Source organism: Mustela nivalis, assembly GCF_964662115.1.
Source record: "Mustela nivalis genome assembly, chromosome: X".
Classification (NCBI taxonomy): Eukaryota; Metazoa; Chordata; class Mammalia; order Carnivora; family Mustelidae; genus Mustela; species Mustela nivalis.
The window spans coordinates 55,892,195-55,913,417 of NC_139040.1; the positions used below are offsets into that span (position 1 = coordinate 55,892,195).

General features: G+C 36.9%; 1 protein-coding gene across 5 annotated transcripts in view; it reads left to right on the forward strand.

The window, feature by feature from the left end:
- Positions 1-21,223, forward strand: part of POF1B (POF1B actin binding protein) — a gene marked incomplete at its 3' end in the record, with an annotated part of 113,429 nt that overhangs the window by 76,626 nt on the left and 15,580 nt on the right. For all 5 annotated transcript variants that reach the window (XM_082715975.1, XM_082715977.1, XM_082715976.1 and 2 more), the window contains 7 exons: positions 1,476-1,550; positions 15,085-15,177; positions 16,015-16,128; positions 16,933-17,085; positions 17,808-17,927; positions 18,993-19,121; positions 20,142-20,224. In XM_082715975.1, the coding sequence (XP_082572101.1) occupies positions 1,476-1,550; positions 15,085-15,177; positions 16,015-16,128; positions 16,933-17,085; positions 17,808-17,927; positions 18,993-19,121; positions 20,142-20,224 (767 nt within the window). The remainder of the gene's footprint in view (positions 1-1,475; positions 1,551-15,084; positions 15,178-16,014; positions 16,129-16,932; positions 17,086-17,807; positions 17,928-18,992; positions 19,122-20,141; positions 20,225-21,223) is intronic.

The window sequence follows — 21,223 nt, forward strand, 5'->3', positions numbered from 1 at the left end:
GGCATGTCTGACTGTGATATCTTAGCTTTAGTACATGGCTCTCTGTGTGTGTTAATTAATTTATTTATTTGAGAGAGCATGTGTGTGAGTGGGGGTAGGGGCAGAAGGAGAGGGAAAAAGAGAATCCTAAGCAGGCTCTGTACTCAGCACTGAGACCAGGGTGGGGCTTGATTCCAGGACCCTGAAATCATGACTTGTGCCCAAATCAAGTGTCAGACACTTAACTAACTGAGCCACCCAGATGGCCAGCAATCTGGGTTTTTGTAAGGACATCATCCTTCTATGGTTTGGAGGAGAGATACTGAAGTCAGAGGTACTGGATGATATTGTAATGAACTTGTCTTGCAACAGCCATAGAGAAAGGTCACCCCCTGTGGAGGAGGGCAAGAAGTGACCTGAGGATGTGGATTCTCAGTCAGTCATCCAAGGAGGAAGTGGAGGGGGAGGTCCTGCCTTTACTAGATTCTCCCTCTTTTGGATCTATACCTCACAAAGGGAACCATATACATATGAGCTTCAGAATGAGGGCAATAACATCTTATTGGATGATAAGTATAATGCCCCCCCCAAAGATGTCCACATCCTAATCCCTGAAGTCTTTGAATATGTTACCTTAACATGGCAAAGTGACTTTGCAAATGTGACTAATTTAAGGATCTTAAAGTAAGGAGATTATCCTGGATTATGTGGTTGGCTCCAATGTAATTACTAATCTTTAAAGGAGGGAAGCAGGGGGTCAGAGTTAGATATGACAAGAGAAGCTGAGGTTGGAGTGATGAGGCCACCAGCCAAGAAATTTAGGTAGCCTGTAGAAACAAAAATGCAATGAAATAGATTCTCTCCTAGAGCCCACCAAAAGAATGCAGTCCTGCTGACATGTTAATTTTAGCCCACTGACTTCTAATCTCTAGAATTATGAGATAATACATTTGTGTTTCTTCAACCCCCCCAAATTACTTAAATCTTCTCAATGTCGTAGCAACATCTTAATTTTTCCGAAGTTATCATAGCTCAGTGTAAGTCATCAATAAGCCCTCAATTTAATTTCTCCAAATTTACATTATTTTAAAACAACAGCCTTTAAAATATCATATTTACCACCCAAAAAATCTTCCATTTGTTGAAAGATACACTGAAATAAAGTGTTAAATGGGATTTGAGAACCATCCTATTGTTTTTTAAATTGCTCTTTTAAAAATGTAGAAATGTAACGTCTGGTTGGTTGCACAAAACTTTTCCCTAAAATGCCTGAAAATCAAGGTTTTTTCCATAGTGTATATAGTATAATCAGTTTTTAAAAGTAAGAACTGATAAGGTTAAAAATGAAGTTGGTAGCAACTATTGCCCAGAAGGTGAAAAATCTTTTGATGTTCCTAAAAATATGCTCTGCTGCACAGAAGTCTATAAACTACTCACCCTAAGATAATGATACTAATATGTATCTGTTAAATGTATAACCTTCTCTCTTCTTACAGTCAGAAGACATTGAATCCTTGATTCCTAAAGGATTGTCAGAGTTTACAAAACAACAAATTCGTTATATTTTGCAGGTAAGGTGGGGTCAAGAGTGAGTGTGAGATCAACAATGACAAACCACTAGCCAAGAATGCTTCCCTTAAATAAGAAAAGAAAGTTCTCAATAAAAATCCTGTTTCACAAAAGTTGATTATACTTTGATTAAAAAAGTGTTGCATTATGGTTTGTTCAGACTTTCACTTATATTGAAAAACATTCAGGTAAGCATTCCAGAAATAATGTTCCCTGCTGTGGAATCGTCTTATTCTCTCCTCACTGCTATGGCACAACTTGACTCTAATTTATAGTTTTGCCCTCATCTTCATTTTACATTCTACCTCCACACTGCCACCCCTTGTGGTAAGAGATGGGAGAGGCCAATGCCTTGCTTTTTCTGATTTGCTGAATGATAGAGATTACTGGAGCAGTAAATTCCCTTACAATGAAGGAAGAAACAGAAGAAGACAGATGTTAAGGGAATATGGCTAAAGAGTACATCTTTTTGTAAGAAAGAATTGTAAAGACAACCTAGCTCTGTTTAAGTGAGGCCAATTTCTAAATTATTGGTCTTAAACCTTTGTTGTTCATCCAGCAAAGGTCCAATATTGGACCTGATGTCATTTTTGTGAAATTTAGATAAAATATTTTTAGTAGAACACAGTATGTATTATAAAAAGACAGTGGTGTAGGAAACACATATGCTTCACAAAATCTGAATCTTGGAGACACCCTTGATATTGACATCTCTGGTGGTGGGGATTTTCAGTAGAAAATTGAAAGGTCTATTTCTTTGAAAAACTCCTTCAGAGGATTTTACATCTAAGTTCATGAGAAACATTGGTCTATACTTTTCTTGTATTCTCTTTGGTTTTGGTATCAGGAGAATACTAGCTTCATAAAATGAATTGGGAAGTGTTTCTTCTTTTATATTTTCTAGAAGAGAATGTATATAGACTGGTATTAATTCTTCTTCAAACATTTGGTAAAATCCTTTAGTAAAAATATCTGGGCCTGGAGATTGTTTGGGGAGTTTTAAAAAAATTCCAAATTCAACTCCTTAATAGTTAGAGGTTTATTCAAATGATCGGTTTCGTATTGGAGGAGTTGTGGTAACTTATATTTTTCAAGAAGGTAGTCTATTTCATCTATATTGTCAAATTTATAGTGTATAATTGTTCATACTATTCCCTTATTATCTTTTTTGCAGGGTTTGTATTACTATCCTTTATTTAATTATTGATACTAGTCATTTGTGTCTTCCTTTGTCTTTGACAGGTTTGCTGGAGGTTTTCAATTTTAACAATTTTTTTCAAAGAAAGAGACTTCAGGTTTATTGATTTTTCTCTATTATTTTCCTGTTTACACTTCCACTGATTTTTGCTCTTGTGTGTATTATTTCCTTCCTTTGTTGTTTTTGATATGTTGCATTCTTTGGTTTCTTGATATAGAAGGCTAGATTATTGATTCAAGACATTTTCTGTTTTCTAATGTGAACATTTAGTGCTATAAATATCCTCTTGGCATGGCTATAGCTGTGTCCCACAAATTATGATATGACTTTCATTTTCTTTCAGTTCTATGTACTATTTAATTTCTTTAGACTTCTGCTTTGACCTGTGGATCATTTAGAATTATATTATTTAGTTTCAGAGTGCTTAAAGATTTTCCTGTTGTCTTCTAGTGCTGGTTTCTAGTTTAATTCTACTATGGTGAGAACATACTTTATAAGAGATCAATTTCTTGGTAATAGTTAAGTTTTGTTTTATGGTCAAGGACATGATCTATCTTGGCATATGTTCCATGGGCACATGAAAGGATTAGACACTTTCTTCAGTGGGGTTGCTGAGTTATTTTATATTTTTGCTCATTTTCTGCCAAATGGTTCTTAATCAGCTGCTGAAAGAGGCATATACCAATCTTTAGTTGTAACTGTGGACTTGTCTTTTTTTTCCTTTCAGTTCTATCAGTTTTGCAGTTCTATACATTTTGCAGTTCTATTGTTTGGTGTATAAATGTGTAGATTGCTATGTTCTCTTGGTGGATTGACTCTTTTATCATTATGTAATTGTCCCTTTCTGTTCTTGGTAATTTTATTTGCTCTAAAGTCATTTTTATCTAATATCAATATAGGACTTTTACTTTCTTCTATTAATGTTTGCCTGGTATCTTTTTTCCCTAAATTTACTTTCATCATATATTTTTAAACTTTTACTATATTTGAAGTTAGATAGAACACTTGTAGTGGATCAAATTTTTTTCACACTCTGTAAATCTGTTTTTAATTGATGCATTTAAACCAAGTTGTAATTATTGATCATCAGGGCTAGCTCTGCTATTTTTATTTTTCGTATTCTTTTTGTTCTAGTTTTTTTTTTTTTATTGCTTTCCTGTGTATTAGTCAAAAATGCTTTTAGTATTCCATTTTTATTTCTCTCTGGTACTTTTTCTTTTTTAATTTATTTTTTATTTTCAGCATAACAGTATTCATTATTTTTTCACCACACCCAGTGCCCATGCAATCCGTACCCTCTCTAATACCCACCACCTGGTACCACGACCTCCCACCTCCCGCCCCTTCAAAACGCCGAGGTTGTTTTTCAGCATCCAAAGCGTCTCATGGTTCGCCTCCCCTTCAAATTTCCGCCAACTCCCTTCTCCTCTCTTTCTCCCCATGTCCTCCATGCTATTTGTAATGCTCCACAAATCAGTGAAACAATATATAACTGACTCTCTCTGCTTGGCTTATTTCACTCAGCATAATCTCTTCCAGTCCCGTCCGTGTTGCTACAAAAGTTGGGTATTCATCCTTTCTGATGGAGACATAATACTCCATAGTGTATATGGACCACATCTTCCTTATCCATTCGTCCGTTGAAGGGCATCTTGGTTCTTTCCATAGTTTGGCGACCATGGCCATTGCTGCTATAAACATTGGGGTACAGATGGCCCTTCTTTTCACAACATCTGTATCTTTGGGGTAAATACCCAGGAGTGCAATTGCAGGGTCATAGGGAGGTTCTATTTTTAATTTCTTGAGGAATCGCCACACTGTTCTCCAAAGAGGCTGCACCAACTTGCATTCCCACCAACAGTGTAAGAGGGTTCCCCTTTCTCCACATCCCCTCCAACACATGTTGTTTCCTGTCTTGCTAATTTTGGCCATTCTAACTGGTGTTAGGTAATATCTCAATGTGGTTTTAATTTGAATCTCCCTGATGGCTAGTGATGATGAACATTTTTTCATGTGTCTGATAGCCACTTGTATGTCTTCATTGGAGAAGTGTCTGTCCATATCTTCTGCCCATTTTTTGATATGATTGCCTGTTTTGTGTGTGTTGAGTTTGAGGAGTTCATTATAGATGCTGTATATCAACCTTTTGTCTGTACTGTCATTTGCAAATATCTTCTCCCATTCCGTTGCCTCTTTGTTTTCTTGACTGTTTCCTTTGCTGTGCAGAAGCTTTTGATTTTGATGAAGTCTCAAAAGTTTATTTTTGCTTTTGTTTCCTTTGCCTTTGGAGACATATCTTGAAAGAAGTTGCTGTGGCTGATATCGAAGAGATTACTGCCTATGGTCTCCTCTAGTATTCTGATGGATTCCTGTCTCACGTTGAGGTCTTTTATCCATTTTGAGTTTATCTTTGTGTACGGTGTAAGAGAATGGTTGAGTTTCATTCTTCTACATATAGCTTTCCAGTTTTCCCTGCACCATTTATTGAAGAGACTGTCTTTTTTCCACTGTATATTTTTTCCTGTTTTGTCGAAGATTAATTGACCATAGAGTTGAGGGTCCACACCTGGGCTCTCTACTCTGTTCCACTGGTCTATGTGTCTGTTTTTATGCCAGTACCAGGCTGTCTTGGTGATCATGGCTTTGGAGTAAAGCTTGAAATCAGGTAACGTGATGCCCCCAGCTTTATGTTTGCTTTTCAACATTTCCCTAGCGGTTCAAGGTCTCTTCTGATTCCATACAAATTTCTGGATTATTTGTCCCAGCTCTTTGAAAAATACTGGTGGAATTTTGATCGGAATGGCATTGAAAGTATATATTGTTCTAGGCAGTATAGACATTTTAACAATGTTTATTCTTCCGATCCAAGAGCATGGAATGGTCTTCCATCTATTTGTGTCTTCTTCAATTTCTTTCATGAGTGTTCTGTAGTTCCTCGAGTACAGATCCTTTACCTCTTTGGTTAGGTTTATTCCCAGGTATCTTATGGTTCTTGGTATAGTAAATGGAATCGATTGTCTAATTTCCCTTTCTGTATTTTCATTGTTAGTGTATAAGAAAGCCACTGATCTGCACATTGACTTCGTATCCTGCCACGTTGCTGAATTGCTGTATGAGTTCTATTGGTTGGGGGTGGAGTCTTTTGGGTTTTCCATAAAAAGAATCATGTCATCTGCGAAGAGAGAGAGTTTGACTTCTTCATTACCAATTTGGATACCTTTTATTTCTCTTTGTTGTCTGATTGCTGTTGCTAGGACTTCTAATACTATGTTGAACAAGAGTGGTGAAAGTGGGCATCCTTGTCTTGTTCCTGATCTCAACGGGAAGGCTGAAAGCTTTTTCCCATTGAGGATGATATTTGCTGTGGGTCTTTTATAGATGGATTTGATGAGGTTCAGGAATGTTCCCTCTATCCCTATACTTTGAAGCGTTTTAATCAGGAACGGATGCTGGATTTTGTCAAATGCCTTTTCTGCATCAATTGAGAGGACCATGTGGTTCTTCTCTCTTCTCATATTAATTTGTTGTATCACATTGATTGATTTGCAAATGTTGAGCCATCCTTGTAGCCCAGGGATGAATCCTACCTGATCATGTTGTATAATCTTTTTAATGTGCTGTTGGATCCTGTTGGCTAGGATCTTGTTGAGAATCTTAGCATCCATATTCATCAGTGATATTGGTCTAAAATTCTCCTTTTTGGTAGGGTCTTTGCCTGGTTTGGGGATCTGGGTAATGCTGGCTTCATAGAAAGAGTCTGGAAGTTTTCCTTCTGCTTCAATTTTTTGAAACAGCTTCAGGAGAATAGGTGTTATTTCTTCTTTGAAGGTTTGGTAGAATTCCACAGGGAATCCGTCAGGTCCTGGTCTTTTGTTTTTTGGGAGGTTTTTGATCACTGCTTCAATCTCGTTATTAGATATCGGTCTATTCAGGTTGTCAATTTCTTCCTGGTTCAATTTTGGTAGTTTATATTTTTCCAGGAATGCATCCATTTCATCTAGGTTGCTAAACTTATTGGCATATAACTGTTGATAACAACTTCTGATGATTGTTTCTACTTCCTTGGTGTTAGTTGTGCTCTCTCCCTTTTCATTCATAATTTTATTAATTTGGGCTTTCTCTCTTTTCTTTTGGATTAGTGTGGACAATGGTTTATCGATCTTATTGATTCTTTCAAAAAACCAGCTTCTAGTCATTGATCCATTCTACTGTATCTCTGGTTTCTACCTCATTGATCTCAGCTCTAATCTTGATGATTTCCCTTCTTATGTGTGAAGTTGGTTTGATTTGTTGTTGATTCTCCAGTTCTTTAAAGTGTAGAGACAGCTGTTGTATTCTGGATTTTTCAATTATTTTGAGGGAGGCTTGGATGGCTATGTATTTTCCCCTTAGGACCGCATTTGCTTTATCCCATAGGTTTTGGACCAAAGTGTCTTCATTCTCATTGGTTTCCATGAATTGTTTCAGTTCTTCTTTGATCTCCTGGTTGGTCCAAGCATTCTTAAGCAAGGTGGTCTTTAGCTTCCAGGTGTTTGAGTTCCTTCTGAACTTTTCCTTGTGATTGAGCTCCAGTTTCAAAGCATTGTGATCTGAGAATATGCAGGGAATAATCTCAGTCTTTTGGTATCCGTTGAGTCCTGATTTGTGACCCAGTATGTGGTCTATTCTGGAGAAGGTTCCGTGTGCACTTGAGAAGAATGAGTATTCTGCTGTTTTACGGTGGAATGTTCTGTATATATCTATGAGGTCCATCTGGTCCAATGTGTCATTCAATGCTCTTGTTTCTTTATTGATTTCCTGCTTCGATGATTTGTCTAATTCTGAGAGAGGCGTGTTAAGATCTCCTACAATTAATGTATTCATATCAATATGACTCTTTATCTTGATTAATAGTTTTCTTAAGTAATTGGCTACTCCCATACTGGGAGCATAGAGATTTACAATTGTTAGATCATCTTGGTGGATAATCCCTTTAAGGATTATGTAGTGTCCTTCTGTATCTCTGACTACAGTCTTTAGATTGAAGTCTATTTTATCTGATATGAGAATCGCTACCCCAGCCTTCTTTTGAGGCCCATTGGCATAAAAGATGCTTCTCCATCCCTTCACTTTCAGTCTGGGTGTATCTGTAGGTTCAAAATGGGTCTCTTTTAGAAAACATATGGATGATTCCTCTCGTTTTATCCAGTCGGCAACCCTATGCTGTTTTATGGGCACATTTGGGCCATTCACATTGAGGATGATTATTAATAGATACGTTTTTATTGACATTGTGTTACCTTTGGAGTCTTTCTTTCTGTAGATTGTCTCTATATTTCTGTTCCATGCTATTCTTGGGCTTTTTCCTCCTTTAAAGGAGCCCTCTTAGTATTTCCTGCAGTATCGGCTTGGTGGTTGCATAGTCTTTTAAGCCTTGCCGGTCCTGGAAACTCTTTATCTCTCCCTCCATTCTGAATGTCAGTCTTGCTGGATAAAGTATTCTTGGCTTCATGTTCTTCTCATTCAGTGCCCTGAATATATCTTGCCAGCCCTTTCTGGCTTGCCAGGTCTCTGTGGACAGGTCTGACGTTATTCTGATGGGCTTTCCTCTGTACATAAGGATCTTCTTTGTCCTAGCTGCTTTCAAGAGGTTCTGCCTACAATTATAATTCTTCATTCTTACTATTAGGTATCTTGAGGACTTTCGAGAATCTACAGGTAATCTTGGGGGAACCCTTTCGGCCTCTAGTAATGAATGCTGGTTACATTCACGACATTTAGAAAAATTTCCTGAAGAACTTGTTCCACTATATCTTCTAGACTTCTTTCTTTCTCCTCCCCTTTAGGGATTCCAATAATTCTGACATTGGAACATTTCATGGCACCATTTATTTCTTTGATTCTGTTTTCGTGGCTTCTAAGCTGTTTGTTCCAAGCTTTCTCCTGATCCTTTCTCTCTATCAGTTTGTCCTCCAGATCACTAATTCTATCTTCTGTCTCAGTTACTCTAGCATTGAGAGAATTTAGATTAGATTGCAACTCATTGAGAGCATTGTTGAAGCTCATCCCTGGTAGCTTTCAGCTCTTCCCTAATATTGAGAACATGATCTCTGGTCGTTTTCAGTTTGTCCCTAATCAATTCCATTTGGTCACCCATGGCTTTCTCCAACCTAGCTATTGCTTGGATAATTGTTAGCCTGAATTCTCTTTCCGACATATTGTCTGTGTTGATAGTTGTTAGCTCTGTTGCAGAAGGTCCATCCTCTGTATATTTCTTCTGTTAGGCATTCCTCCTCCTAGTCATTTTGGTGAGAGATGGCTGAATGGGTGTAGCTGGTTGTATCAACTGTGGTGCAGTCAAGATGCACCCTGGAATGCTTCTGAGCAATCAGGGTTCCCCACCCAAATGAGAGGAAAAAAGAATAGGAAAAGAAAAAAAGAGAGAGGGAGAGAGGAAAGAAAGGTGAGATAAAAGAGAAGGTTCAGCCCAAATGGTCCCCAAGGTAAGATTTATGAAGTATACAAACAAACACAGACAAACAAAAAGACTGATAAAAGTCTTATGACAAGAGAAAATATATATATATTTGCATATATTTATATGCAAATAAAGGAAGAACCTCGTCAAAAAGAACCCCAAGTGTAAGATTTATATACTATCAGGACAAACACAAAAACACAGAAATACTGGTGGAAGAAAAAGATGGGAGAGTGGTTGTAAATTCTCAATGTGGGTGAGGAAGTTTGTTTTGATTCTTCCTGGATGTATCTTGATATCTTTGTTAAAGGACTCAACTTTTTTAAGATACAGGGGGATTAGGAATTGGTTTACCTATAGGGGTGGCATTGACTGTGGAAAGGGGATTACCTTGAAGTTTAACTCTATATGAATGTTAGAAAAACAAATTTTAAAAAAAGAATAAACTAGACTAAACTAAACTAAAATTTTTAAAAAAAGAAATTTAAAAAATAAAAATGCAAAAGGAAAACACAGGTGTATGTATCAAAAAGTTCAGGTTAGAAGGTTATTATGGAATTTGATGTACTGGACATCTCACTGTGATGGTGAATAGGTTAAAAAATTATCTATATAATAATAAAAAATTATCTATATAAAAAAAATGAGCCAGTATAGTGGGATCAAATTAATAATAAAAATTGTCCTATGAAGTAGTGGTGGTTGTTCTCTTGTCTTCTTTTTTTTTTTCCCCCCCTTTCCCAGTTGGTTTTCTGGGGGAGAGGCCTGCCACGTGGGTTTTCAGTCAATGATGTTCTCTGAGTTAAGTCCCCCGCCCCCCTCAAGGGGGTGGGCTCTGAGTAAACTGGTTTTTTCAGGCTTTTGTTCTCTGGAGGTTTTTATATTTGTTCACTTTTGTTTTTCCCTCTCCCTTGATGGCTTTTGATGGTTTTTGTAGGTTTTGAGGAAAGCAAACTGCACCCTGACCTCCCTCTCAGAGAGAAGCCTCAGTCTGGCTGCAACGACCAAGTAAATCCCCCCTTGGCCTCTGGCAGAGCAGACTCCCAGTCATGGTCTCTGGAGACTCAGGATTTTTTGCTTGTACCCCAAATACAGCAGTGGTGGCTGTCTGGGCAGCTCCAAACTGCCAGAGAAGTTCCAAGCAGCAATCACACACTGAGATTTTCCCACTGGCCCAGGCTGGGAGTGCCTGGTCTTTCCAGTCCGAGAGCACCCGGCTGGCACCTGTGTGCACCTCTCTCAGGGGAGGGCGTGGGGCACGACTGGGACTCTAATGGCACAGCAGGGCACTCGCGTGGGGACTGCAAAAGGGCTGTGCTTCAGTTGGCTGGCGAGTCTCCCAGGCCCTCATGGGAGTCGGGCACCACACACTCTCAAGTGCACTGGTGGTTCAGGGACTGAGACCTGGTTTGTCTGCCGCACTCTCTCTGGCTCTGTGCCAGGGGTGGCTGTCCTGGGTCTGGGGACTTCAGCCCCTGTCCCTAACACTCCGATTCCCGCAATTTCCCTCTGGTGATCCTTTGCTCTTTTTGAGTGCTTTCTACCAGACTCCAGAGTTAATGCTGGTCCCCAGGCCCAGGGCACTCTCGTATTGGGATATTGCTTTCCAATGGGTTGCCTCTGCTGGCTCCCTCCCCCTTTTGTTTATCTTCTGATATCAGTACGACTTTCCCACTCCACTTTACCCGCCCACTGGTGTCTTCTGCTCTGGTAGAGATCCAGATGTGTATAATTCTGATCTCAGGCTGATTTCGTGGGTGATCGGAGTTCTTTGGAAGGTAATCAGCTCACTTTAGGGTACAGGTTGAAAGGGCGCCTCCTCCTACTTCCCCGCCATCTTGTCTCCTCTACACACTGCACTTTTTAGTACCTATCTTCAAGTTGGTGACAAGTTGGTGAAGTCTTCAGTCAAAATGAAGGCTGAGTCAGCGGGGCTCCGATGCCATCCCTCACACCCTCTGCTGGCAGTCCAGCTCTCTCTGGTACTTTTCAGTGTATCTCTTAGTATAGCCTTCTTAGTGGTTGCTCTAAGAATTACATTATATACCCATAATTTATCCAGTGTATTGGTGTTCAACATTTTGTAAGTTTCAGTGAACTGTAGAAAATGTTGCTTCTTTTATCACTCTTTACTCTCCACATCTATAACATAATTTTCTTAAATATTTCCTTTTTGTGCATTAAGATCCACTGTTAGTTTTTTGCTTCAAACAATCAAATATAATTTAGAAAATGAGAGAGAAGGAAAACCTACTCTGTTTTCTCATATTATTATGATTCTATTTCTTCTTGATGCTCCAAATTCCTTCCTTTGTCATCTCTTTCTTTGCAGAGAACTTCCTTCACCCATTTTTTTAGAGTAAGTCTGTTAGTGACTTTTTTTTTTTTTTCAGTTTTCTTCATCTGGTAATGTGATTTCCCCATCACTTCTAAAGGGTATTTTCATTAGACAAAGAATTTATAGTTGACAATTCTTTTTTTTTTTTTTTCGACACCTAAAAATGGTGTCCTGTGTTCCTCTGGCCATTAAGATTTCTGATGAAACGTTTACTGTCATTTCAATTGTTATTACCAATAGTTAAGATTTATCTTGCTCCTTTTGGAATTTAAAAATTGTCTTTAGTTTTAAGAAGTTTGATTGATTTGTCTGAGCATGGATTTCTTTGGGTTTATCCTGTTCGGGCTTTCATCAACTTCTTGAATCTGTACTTGTGCTTTTTGCTAATTTGGAGAATTTTACACCCATTATTTCTTCAAATACTTTTTCAGTTCCAGACTCTCTCTTCTTTCTTTCTAGGAATTTTATGAAATGTGTGTTAGATATGTCTTCTATTCTTACAGGTCTCGGAGGATCCTTCAATTATTCTGCAATCTATTTTCTCACTGATGTCCTGATAAAGTACTTTCTTATTGTTCTGACCTCAAGTTTACTGATTCTTCATTCTCTTCTTTCCATTTTGCTTTTTAGTCCATCCATTGAGGTTTTTCTTTTTCTTTTTCTTTTTTTTTTATTTATTAAGCTTTACAATTCTAGAATTTCTATTTAGTTATTCTTTATATCTATTTCTTTTCTGAGAGTTTCTGTTTTGCTGCTGAGACTTTCTATTGTTAGGTCTGTTTTTAAATTTTTATTGAAGTATGTTTATGATGGCTGCTTTAAAATCCTTGTCAGACTATCCTAACAGTTCTGTTATCTTGATGTTGTCATCTATTAATTGTTTTTCTTATCAAGGTAAGATAGATATTCCTGCTTCTTAGAATGACTAGTGATTTTTTTAATTGAAACCTGGACATTTTGAGTATTATGTTATGACTCTGAATCTTATTCAAATCTTCTGTTTTAGTAGATCTGATTTGATACCGAAAAAAAAAAAAAAAGAGCACATGGGGGCACTGCCTGTTACTGCCAGCTGGGGTGGAAGTCTAGGATCTCCTCTCAGCCTCTGTTGACACCAGTCAGGGAAGGAGCTCCTTGTTTTTTCTGGGCAAGGGTAGAAAATGTGGTTCTCTTTTGGGACTTCATCAAGATCAAAAGCTTCTGCACAGCAAAGGAAGCAGTCAAGAAAACAAAGAGGCAACCCACGGAATGGGAGAAGATATTTGCAAATGACAGTACAGACAAAAGGTTCATATCCAGGATCTATAATGAACACCTCAAACTCAACACACACAAAACAGGCAAACATAAAAAAATGGGCAGAAGATATGGACAGACACTTCTCCAATGAAGACATGCAAATGGCTGTCAGACACATGAAAAAATGTTCATCATCACTAGCCATCAGGGAGATTCAAATTAAAACCACATTGAGATATCACCTAGAATGGCCAAAATTAGCAAGACAGGAAACAACATATGTTGGAGAGGATGTGGAGAAAGGGGAACCCTCTTCCACTGTTGGTGGGAATGCAAGTTGGTTCAGCCACTTTGGAGAACAGTGAGGAGATTCCTCAAGAAATTAAAAATAGAGCTTCCCTATGACCCTGCAATTCCACTACTGGGTATTTACCCCAAAGATACAGATGTCGTGAATAGAAGGGACATCTGTACCCCAATGTTTATAGCAGCAATGGCCATGGTCACCAGACTGTGGAAAGAACCAAGATGCCCTTCAACGGACGAATGGATAAGGAAGATGGGGTCCATACACACTATGGAGTATTATGTCTCCATCAGAAAGGATGAATACCCAACTTTTGTAGCAACAAAGATGGGACTGGAAGAGATTATGCTGAGTGAAATAATTCAAGCAGAGAGAGTCAATTATCATATGGTTTCACTTATTTGTGGAGCATAACAAATACCATGGAGGACAAGGGGAGATGGAGAAGTGAAGGGAGTTGAGGGCAATTGGAAGGGGAGGTGAACCATGAGAGACTATGGACTCTGAAAAATAATATGAGGGGTTTGAAGGGGCGGGGGGGGTGGGAGGTTGGGGGAACCAGGTGGTGGGTATTAGAGAGGGCATGGATTGCATGGAGCACTGGGTGTGGTGGAAAAGCAATGAATACCGTTGCGCTGAATAGAAATTAAAGAAAAAAAAATTGTGGCTCTCTATGAGGACCCCACTGATTTCACCTTGGTTTGGATGTAGAGGGGTGTCTTTTTATTGTTCCTGAGTTGGCCTTCACTAACACTGCAAGGTGAGTGGCCTCATTTCTATTGCAGTGTTGAAAGTTTTGACTCCTCATTGAGAAAACTCAGATATCACCCCAGCAGGGAGACAGAGCAGTGCATAATTACTACTAGATAACTTGGAAGCCTGGGTTCCTTTCATACTCTCAACTGAGCCACAGTGCTTGGGGTCTCATTTTTTCTTCCTGGTGGGGATGAAAGTCCTATCTCTCCACTCTGCCTTCTCTAACACCAACCTGAACAACAACCTGGTAAGTGATGTTGGTGAACCTTTTCAGAGCCTGTTGAGGGAGAAGGTCCAGGTTCCCTTCTTGGCCTTTGATGGTTTGGGTGGCAGTATAAATTTGAAGGTTATTTTCTGTGGTGTTTGGTTGGAATAGAGTGATTATTATCTAAAAGGCTTCTGCCTTGCTATTTTCATGGTCCTTTGGCTAGAGAGAGCAGGCTTTCCTAAAGAATTTTGTTGTCTGCATCCAGTGGTGTTTCTGGGTTCTGACTTCTCCAACACTAGTCTGTGATACATGAAGCAAAAAAGAAAACCCAGGAACTCACTTCTGTGTCATTCTGGGGGTCACAATGTTCCTAACCAGACTTCCCTCTTCTTTCCACCTTTCTGAGTCTTTTCATGTTTGTTTTATACATAGTAATGTCTAGGGCTTTCAGTTATACTTATAAGGAATAGGGGAAAGTATTTCTACTCCATCTTTCCAGAAATGAAGTTGACTGTTTTTTAAAGCATTTTTTAAATAAGCGAGTTTAATCTAGTAAAAACACTTTTCTCACTCTTCTTTAAAATTTGGGATGTTTCTATACTTCAAGGTTAAACTTAGTACTATATTCCTCTCATCTCAGGAAAATCCATACATTTGGCAGCACACTTAAAGATATGCATTTTATTATTTGAAGTTTGACTGCCTCATATTTTCTAACCTTTAAATAAAGAATAAAAGCAAATTTAAGAATTTGCTGACAGAGTTCTGTCTTATGAGAAAGATGATACTTCATCATGGAAAAAATAATAGACTCTTTTCTATTACATAGTTATGATGTCTTCAGAAATACTGATTAGATTACTTATGCATGTTATTGACAAAATGCCTTGTATCAGTATTCTAATATTGCTATACAAAAAATAAAACTGTTAGTAAGTTTGCTTATGGTAATGGAAAAATAAGACTACTATCACTTATACCTACTGTTTATAAATGCTGTAAATTCAAACCATCAATCCTTTTCTTATTCCAGATGAGGGGTATGTCTGATAAATCACTCCGGCTAGTGCTGTCCACATTCAGCAACTTACGGGAGGAGCTTGGACATCTTCAAAATGACTTGACAGTAACATTTATTTTGATTTTTCTTTCCAAAGCCTTCCTAGTTCCTAACTTCCTAACATAAAAATGAAGTCATTTAGTCTACATTTCAAAATTTAATACAATGCAATAATATGCTCACCCAGATATACTTATTTTCTTGAAACAATTAATTGAGGTTGAAAGAGGAGATGAGAGCTCTCCAATGTCAAAATAAAATAAAGTTCGGTATATACTTATTTAGTTTACCACTAAGGTAATTTAATACCTATAGCCAGGAAGTAGCCTGAAAAATTAGAATAATCTAACTCACTGAATGGGAATTTCCCTTTTTTTCTGTAACAATAAAGCACACTCTGAATTTCTGTGAATACATGACAACATCTTCCTCCAAGAAGTTAACCTTTTCAATTTTTCATTTTGTTGGTGTTCTTGATGCCATCAGCTAAATACATTAGGAATGCCTTCCATATAATAAATAACTCCCTAAAAACTGGAGTGGGTTATTTCATTTCTGGGGCCGGATAAAAACATTTAGATTCTAATTTCAAAATTCACCACCTGTCGGAGTTAACAAGGAGTCTCTGTAGGTTCAGGCAAAACATTAAAATATTTGAAGGTTTTGTTTCATTGAACTTATAATGAAATCAATTCATCAAAACTTTTCTAAGAATGCAGGTTTTTAAAGTTTCATCAATTTGGATCCTATATTTTGCTTGATTTTTTAGAATTCTGTTTCATCAAGCAAATGCAAGTGAAAGAAGTGCTTATTTAATCCTTCCAAAGTAAATTAGTCTTTGTATTATATAACTGTTGACAAGTTTCTGTAATTCTGAATCTTAACAACTAATTTTGCTTCTAGTCACTGGAAAATGACAAGGTTAGACTTGAGAAAGATGTGGCATTCAAAGAAACTCAAATAAAAGAGTATGAAGAACTTTTAGCATCAGTGAGAGCAAATAACCACCAGCAACAGGTAAGTTGATCTCTTCATCGATGATAAGCTAGATTAATAGTTTTTCAAATGCAGAATTACTGACACACTGAAGTATGATACACAATCCAGACATAATTAAAATGCAATAGCTGGAACAATGTATTCATATAAGAATTGAGTGGCTTGGATTATTTCCATTGACTTAAAACTCTCTCACAAAAACAGATAACTTCATATACTTTAGATATAAAGTATATACTAATCCACAATTATCTGTGCTGTTGGGTGACAAGAATTGTATAAATAATGAAAAGTTAAGTTCATTCATTCCTTTAATCTACTAATGTGTTGATAAAAAAGGTTTTGTTGGTCTTAAGACATGTTTGTGCAGTGAATAAGCAAATTAAGCCTAGAAATACTCTCCAGATGTCTGAGCAGAGATGACTTCTAAGAAATTGAAATGAGTCTCTAAGGCTGATCTGTTCCTAATCTTCATTCCCATGACAGTCTCAGTTTTTTCTGTTTCCACATAAATAACCAGGTATATACTCATATCAGTGACTACTAGAAGGAAAAATATTGTTGAAGAGTACCAAGGGTCAGATTGAAAAATTGAAACATTGAAAATTTGCCCAGTCTTGATGACTTCTCACTCAAGCATATCAGACTAGGGGCAAGAAACACTTTCATGGTTGATTGAACTTATCATTTAAGGGTAAATATATAAGAAAACTGAGCATGGAAAAATATTTGCTTTATTTCATTGAATTAATCAACTAAGAGAGCACTCTCCTCCAAAAAAGAAGAATCCTATTGTCTTACTTATTTGTGTCTTCTTTATAGCAAGGACTTCAAGATTCAACCTCAAAATGCCAAGCATTGGAAGAAAACAATCTCTCTCTTCGACATACACTATCAGATATGGAATATAGACTAAAAGAACTGGAATACTGTAAGCGTAATTTAGAACAAGAGAATAAAAATCTTAGAATACAGGTATTAATATTTTGTTTTAAATATATGTTATTACCCTAGTTATACCATTGTATTATATATATATATATATTATTCCTTTTAAGAAAACACATGGTGGGGCACCTGGATGGCTCAGTGGGTTAAAGCCTCTGCCTTCGGCTCAGGTCATGATCCCAGAGTCCTGGGATCGAGGCCCGCATGGGACTCTCTGCTCAGCAGGGAGCCTGCTTCTCTTCCTCTCTCTCTGCCTGCCTCTTTGCCTACTGGTGATCTTTATCTGTCAAATAAATAAATAAACTCTTAAAAAAAAAAAAAAAGGAAAGGAAACACCTGTTGGGGCACCTGGGTGGCTCAGTTGCTTAAGCGACTGCCTTTGGCTCAGGTCATGCTTCTAGAGTCCTGGGATCAAGTCCCACATCAGTCTCCCTGCTCAGCAAAAAGCCTGCTTCTCTCTCTCCCTCTGCCTGCCGCTCTGCTTACTTGTGCTTTCTATCTCTCCGTCAAATAAATAAATAAAATCTTAAAAAAAAAAAAAAAGACATGGACTTCTTTCTGATATCTTAGATGTAGTTATGTCTCATCTCACTGCCATTTGAGATGTATAGTGCAATTCCTAAAAATCACTCATATTATTTCAATGTCTCATTTAATCATGTAGTTTTCATCTAATAATAAATATTATAATATAATATGTATATCTTTCATAACAATCTAGTTACAGAAAGTTATTTTGCCTTACGTAGGTTTCTGAGACTTGCACAGGCCCAATGCTGCAGACAAAAATGGATGAGATTGGGAACCATTACATGGAGATGGTAAAAAACTTAAGAATGGAGAAAGATAGAGAGATCTGCAAGCTAAGGGTATGTTGATCCTACAGTACATAAATACACAGGTCAGGACAAATTTTCTAATAAGATAATGATGGTTTCAAATTTAAAGTTACAAGGAAAAATCAACTGAAGGTAGAGTCAGGAATATGACATAGAAACATTTGTTTAAATATATATTACTGTGTGTAGAATATTGCTAAATTGTTTTCTAATTTAGGTTAATCAAAATTAGGGTGATATTTGTGAGATTAAATGTACATTGCCTTATTTTATAATTCTAGATTAAATTGACTAACTCTTAATTACTGATCTCTAAATATAGTTAAATATACTAAAATATTTAATGGAAAAAACAACCGTAGATTTTTCTCTCCAAATACCACTGTAGAATTTTTTCCAAAAACCAAAATGATACAAAATACAATCTGCTCAAAAGCCCACTATGTTTTCTAGCAGTTTTCCTTCACTTGTTTCTTTTTTATCCCAACATTACTTATAACACTTTAACTTAACAGCCATCTATGCACACATGATGCAGTAAAAAGGAAAATGGGCAGGATTTGGAATCAGAATACCTGTGTTGGAGTTGCAGCTATGTTGCTGACTAGCTGTAGGGCTGTATGTAATGTAATCTCTCTCTCTGGTAATCTCATTTACCTGTTTTGTAAATAAAGATTTTCATAATATTTCACAGAGCTGTTGTAAGAATTGAGATAAATCATGCAGGAGGAATATTTTGTGAAATGCAAATCACAATATAATATTAGTTACTAGTGAGTTTTCTTTAATTAGTATTTGAAGAAATCTAAAGTACCTATTTTCTTAGCTTTATTTTAATTATTGTGGCTTAGGACTGTTACTTAAGTAATGCCTAGCCCAACAGTAAAAGGTATCTTTAAAAAATGAGAAATGCCTAATTGGCATTTTTATTTGTATTTTATATTCATCAAACTCTACAAAAGTTTACAACAATTGGGACTTTGTTCTTCATTTCTTAACTTGGTGTCTGACTTTATGTCACCGAACCTCTTGAAACTCAATTACCTATCTCATAAATCAGATTTATAATAATTCTCCTTTCTTTTAAATCACTAGACTCAATTAAATCAGTACCAAAAAGATGTTTCAAGAAGAGAAGGAAGTTGCAGTGACTTCCAATTCAAGCTTCATGAACTGACAAGCTTGCTGGAAGAGAAGGATTCCCTTATAAAGCGTCAGTCAGAGGTAAGAAAGGAAGTGGTAGAGATGGAACTCAGCTAAGTATGATAAATACTTCCCACAGACTAGAGAAGGACACATTCCCAAAACTCATTTTATTCATGAAATAGAATATAACTGACTGTGAAGAAGTGGAAGGTTCATATTTTAGGATATATAATTTAAGTGAAACCAAGAACTGAAACAAAAAAAAAAGAGTGTTATTGGGCATTTATTACTTTTTGAAGATTTTTTTGAGAGAGAGAGAGGAGAGAGAATGAGGAGGAAGAGCTGCAGAGGGAGTGGGAGAAGCAGACTCCCTGCTGAGCAGGGGGCCCAATGCAGGACTTGATCCCCGGACCCTGGGATTGTGACCTGAGCCCAAGGCAGACCCTTAACCAACTGAGCCATTCAGGCATCCCATGCATTTAATATTTTTAATGTTATATCTCATTAGCAATGAAACTTCCAGAAAGACTGTGAGGTCTTTGCTCCTTATTATTAGTTGCTTCAGTGAAGGAATGTGTTATATTCCTCTCTGTATCTGTAGCATATGGCCCAGGATCTGTTATAAAATAGGTACTGAAGGAAGGAACTACCAAAACATTGTGGCTGATGTTATACCCCTGTTATTGAACTAATGGTGCTTATAGTAATGATCTGTGGTAACCTTCTGCTAGGAAACAATACCTGCTTCCATACTGAAGTTTCAGTACTTTTCTGCTATGACTATGCTTTTCAAGCTTCCTAGGAAAAGAACTTTCTCATCTTTATCTTGAGAATCAGGCCAGTTCAATATCATGATATCCCTTAAATATAGAAATCCTATACCAGTTAGTGAATTCTTGACCACGCATATTATGTAACTTATTAGGTACCATGAAGCAATAGTATATAGTTTTCAACAGGTAGGATTAGAACATTGTCATGTCCAAGCTAAAAAGGAAGGGAAAAAGTATTCTTAGTAACCTTGTTAAATGATCGAACATACTTCTTACCCCATATTTCTACTGTTTTCAAATAATTGTATTGTCTTTTATTTGTAAGGAACTCTCAAAGTTGAGACAAGAAATATTTTCATCTCATAACCAACCCTCCAGTGGTGGAAGGACTACTATTACCACTAAAAAGTAATGTATTTTAAAATGAATTTTGAATATGGCTTAGTTATTACTTAATCCAAGTTATAGCATGTTTAATTGATACATATACCCTAAGACAGAGTTTGTTCTGTGGTACAGTAAATCTACTGAAGGATGAATATTTACAAAAAGACATAGCTATTAATGGTAAACAAAATTCTGTAGCACAGTTTTCCCATATTGACAATATATCAAATACAATGTATGTGAAAAACAAATAATTTGTTGTTTACCCAACCATTTGAGTTAAGATTCTTTCAGTTGCACATGACAAACCCAGCTTCAACTGGGAATTATTTAATTCACTTAATTCTTGTTGTTTGATGTCCAGATGGATTTGTGTGCTCAAAATACATGTTCAGAAATATGTCCTTCTTTATCTTTGGCTCTGCTCTTTCCTATGTAGACATCATTCTTAGGCATCTCCCTTCACAGTGACAATCTGACCACAGCTTTACATCCCAGCTATTTAGCAAAATGAAATAGAAAGTGGCCCTTTAGGAATAGGTTGAGCAAAAGTCTACTGTGGGTATTTCATATAAATGATGTATATAAATATATATATATTTCATATAAATGGAATACAAAATGTGGTCTTTAGTGACTGGATTCTTTCACTTTGCATAAGGTTTTCAAGATACATCCACATTAACATGTGTCATAACTTCATTGCTTATTGTTACTAAATAATATTATATTTCACAGATATGCAACACTTTACGTATATACCTAGAAGTGGGATTGCTGGGACACATGGTAACTCTGTTTAACTTTTTGAGGAGTTGCTAAACTGTTTTCCAAAGCCGCTACACAATTTAACATTCCCACCGGCAGTGTATTGAGGGTTCCAATTTATTTCCATCCTCCCCAACATTTGTTACTGTTAATCGCTTGGATTATAGCCATCCTAAGAATGGGAGGTGGCATCTTCCTGTGGTTTTCACTTATATTTCTCTAATAATGTTTAGTATTTTTTCACGTGTTTAT